Here is a 4,126-nt window from a genome sequence, read left to right as displayed (position 1 = left end):
CCTTGAGTGGTTTCCAAAGGATGGGATTTGGAGACTGACAACAACTGGATTGAGGGTACTGAGGGATAAGATTATAGGAGATGAGGTGGGGGGAATTAGACATTCAAATACAGGTAATTTGGGGGTACCAAATAAAATGATTGGTGGGGAATGAAGGTGATGAATTTGGGGAGACCAAAATGAGGATAGTAGGAGCCCCTTCTGCATCCCCAAAACCCCAGGGGACACACATGTCTGGGTACCCCCAATCCCCATAGGGACCTCCCCAAAGGAGGGAACCCAACCACCAGGGCCCCACCTAGGAACCCTCGTGTTCCCTGGAGACGCAAGCAGCTGGGCCTCATCCAGGAACCCACCTGCTCCCTGGGGACCTAGGCATATAGGTGCTATGGTTTGGGGACATGGGGTGGTGGTGGGTTTCCCTCCTGCTGGTGCTGGCCCCCTGGCTCCCTGGGGTTCACCCCTGCCTGCTCTGCTTTGGGCCTCCCATGCAGTGGACCCGTCTTTGCCATGACATCACCAGGACCTCCCTCAAGGGCCCTCAGCAGCAACACTGCCTGGAGGCGCTTGCTGAGGCTTCTGTGCCACTTGCCCCTGTCACTGTAGGTGCGTGGTAGGACCCCTGGGGACACCCACCTCCCTGGGTACCCCCATCCTGACTGGCACCCTAGGAACAACCATCTCAGTGGAGATCTCCACCCTGAACAGGATCCCAGAGCCCTCAGTGGATTCCCTCATAAACCAAGGCCCTCACTCTGACACTGAACAGGACCCTTGGTAGCTGGGGACCCCTTTCCTAAAGAGGAACCCCACTTAGACAAGCATCCTGGGGACCTTCAACCATGCCAAGGTCTCCCCAGTCCTGACTTGGACCCCAGGGACCATGTTCCGGCACCCCTCAACTCTGTCTGACACTCCCCCAACTATGACCTGGACCCCAAGTATCTCTGGGATTCCCAGCCTTGCCTCAACACTGATGATCACCCAGCCCTGACCAGGAAGGAACACACTAGGGAATTCCATCAACTCCCAGCCCTACTCAAGAGCTTGGGGATCCCCAGGGATACCTGACCCTTCCCAGAACCCCTAAACCCTGATCAGGATCCCAGCCCTTAGTGGAACCCTCTCCATCCCTGAACCTCCAATCCTGACCCTGTAGAGGTCCCAGTGCCTTGTACTGGTCTCAGGGTCAAGTCAGCGTGAGACACTTCGGGAGATCATCATGGATGCCCTGCATTTTCTGGAGAAGCAGAAGGAAATAAGTAAGCAGCAACTTGTATGGGGATGAGACGTGAGAGGTTAAGGGCATGAGGGATGGGATATGGAGGACATGAATGGGAATTTGGGACTATAAGATTTATGGAGGTTTGGGGTGGTGTGAAGGGATATTTGGGGAATCCTGAGGGCATAGAAGTTTCAGCATATACAGAGTCCGGGGCTTTAAGGGGATATTTAGGGATGCATGAAACTCCAGGATGGGTATATTGGATCCAGATGTGTTGTAAAGGGAATCTGGGGAGTTGGGGGTGGAGGAGTGTGGGGTTGAGATTGGGGGATTGGGGGGAGGAACATTGTCTCACCTGGACATCTGGGAGCCTCCAGAGCCTTTTGAGGTGTCTCTGCAGGAAGCCATCAACATAATCTGGGTGAAGCTGAGCCAACTGGAAGAAGGTATGGGCCCAGCAGGGATCCCCACTCAGGACTGCCACCTGGGTGAACCTTGGGACTCCCACCCCAGCTTTCCCATGCCAGGGACTGACACTCCCCCTTCCCCTGGACATCTACAGCCCTGGGACTCCCACCCTGGGCATACCCTTCCTGGAGATGCCTCCAGGGTTGCCAAACCAGGGCTGGACAAGGGCTGAGCTCATCACAGGGATATGGACCCCTAATGATCTCAAGTTTAACTATGCTTTCCCCCACCAGCTCCAGCCTGCATCCCCCCCTGTGGTGAGTGCCTATCCCTCTGGCTTGTTACCCCCTTTCTCCTATTACACCTCCTATCTCTCTGGGGCCACCAAACATCTCCCTCCCAGGCTACCAGCCAGCTGCCCGCATCTTCCAGTGTGCAACCTGCCGCCTTGTGGACTGCCAGTTCCCCCTGGACTGCCCAGGTAGGGGGGCCATTTTCAACCCAGATCATCCAGACTGGGCTAAGAACTACCCCAGAGCTGGGTGCCTCAAGGGCTCTTGGGACAACCTTCCTTTCTGATACGTGGGCATGCCTGCTAAGTCCATCATGAGTGCATGAGAATGTTCTAGGATACATGCCAATCCATGCCTACTGTGAATGTATAAGCATGTGCATTCATACAGGAGTGCAAATATTTCTGTGAATGCATGAGCATATGTGAGTTAACATGCCTGCCAATGTTCCCAGTTCAAGATGTGTGGGTCCATGAGGATGAAGCCATCACATTGCACTGTGATGTGCCCTTTGCTGTCCCTCCAGACCTGCCCATTACCTGGATGTTTGCCAAGGATGTGAGTAGCTTATGCATGTGCAAGAGTATGTATAGACATTCATGAGAGGAGTGGGCATAGCAAGACCACTTCTGTGCTTGGCATGAGAACTATCAATAGATGGAAGCATTGTTTATACTGTAGATATAAATGTGCTGTAAGTAGCATGTGTGAGAGTATGCACAGGATGGAAGCAAGCTAGCACCCATATGAAGGGTGAGTGAGCAGGAGGTAGGGCAGTTGTGTGTACAGATTCCTGTCCACTCGTGAAGGAAGTAACTTGTGCATATGTTGTGTTTATGCATCCCTGTGTGGTACACACAAAGGCACGAAGAGCATGTGGGGGACAAGGTGTGATGCACATGCAGGAGACAAAGGGCACAAGTAGCATAAGGGGGACACACAAAGGCATGAAGAGCATGTGGGGGACAAGGTGTGATGCACATGCAGGAGACAAAGGGCACAAGTAGCATAAGGGGGACATGACAAGCATGCACATGACACAGATACCTTTGCACAGCACGTGTGCTATTGTATGATCCCGATGGATGAGGCAATGTTGACATGTTCCCCCATGTCCAGATACGCACACAGGACCTAGCACTGTTTGAGGAACTGCAGGAGAGTTTGGGGGAACCTCCCAGCCTGACCCTCCAGGACCCCACTCTAGGAACCATTGCCTGTCGCTTGGGGTCCCCATCTGAGACCCTGGCCCGCAAGTACTTCTATCTCAATGGTACGCACAGAAACCTGAGTCTCCCAAGGGCAGTGAGTAGTGTGGGATGGAGCAGGACCCCCAGACACCTGGGTCAACAGGAGAGGAATTGGGGTGTGTGTGAGCCTGAATATTTGGATCCATGGTAGAGAGGTTGGAGTGGAGCAGGTGTTCCCCGATGCCTTCCTCCTCTCAGGGGCAATGGAGCAGGAACCCTCAGATGCCTGGGTCCATGAAGGCTGTTATGTCTGTGACTGGAGTAGGGGCTGCCAGAGCACCTGTTTCCTGGGGAGGAGTACCGTTTGACCCTAGGTCCCTGCATCCCTACAGTATCAGGGAGAAGTGTGGAGGCAGAGCAGGGACTCCAGGCCCAGTTCAGAGCTGTGCTGCGCTGGCCCCACAGCAGGACCCCCTTGCAGCCCACAGTGTCACTGGAGCTGGGGCTGGCACTTGGCTTCATGGGGCTAGTGCTGCTACTGGTGTGAGTACTCCTAACCTTATAAACTCAACCCTCAAAATCACCATGCTTCTGGAGACCCTCACAGACCAGCACAATATTCCTGAATCCCCCAGATCTCCCAGTCCCTAAGCTTAAGGAATCCCTACAAATGTGAGGAAGAAGGGGGAGGGTGTGTGTGGGGGCAGAGGCATAGACTGTTGTGACTCATAAACTGACAGGGCATCATTCATATTTTCCCCTGGAACTCCCATCATCCTCAGGCCCATTCTGGGACTCCTTACTTGCCCAGGACTACCTCAGACCACTTTGCCTTCTTGCTTCCCCAGACTTAGGTCTCCCTAATTGCCCCTGAGACCCAGTCACTTTCACCCATTTTCCCCAGAACTCCCATAATCCCTTTGCCCCCTCCTCCTCACCTCCCTCCCCCCCCCCCCCCCCCCAATTTACATTTGGGGGACCTAGCTGCCCAAGACCCCCCAAGACCCCAT

General features: G+C 54.2%; 1 protein-coding gene across 1 annotated transcript; it reads left to right on the top strand.

Annotated features, from left to right (window-relative positions):
* The first annotated feature begins 295 nt into the window (after positions 1-295).
* SPACA6 (sperm acrosome associated 6) lies at positions 296-3,759 on the top strand. The gene is made up of 8 exons (XM_068655744.1): positions 296-606; positions 1,188-1,262; positions 1,603-1,671; positions 1,927-1,950; positions 2,037-2,114; positions 2,381-2,484; positions 3,046-3,199; positions 3,509-3,759. The coding sequence occupies exons 1-8, from the start codon at positions 402-404 to the stop codon at positions 3,661-3,663; spliced, it is 864 nt and encodes a 287-aa protein (XP_068511845.1). The 5' UTR covers positions 296-401; the 3' UTR covers positions 3,664-3,759.
* Positions 3,760-4,126: the final 367 nt, after the last annotated feature.

Source organism: Anas acuta, chromosome 19 (assembly GCF_963932015.1).
Source record: "Anas acuta chromosome 19, bAnaAcu1.1, whole genome shotgun sequence".
Taxonomy (NCBI): Eukaryota; Metazoa; Chordata; class Aves; order Anseriformes; family Anatidae; genus Anas; species Anas acuta.
Note: the sequence above shows the minus strand (reverse complement) of the source record. Positions and strands in the feature narration are given on the sequence as shown.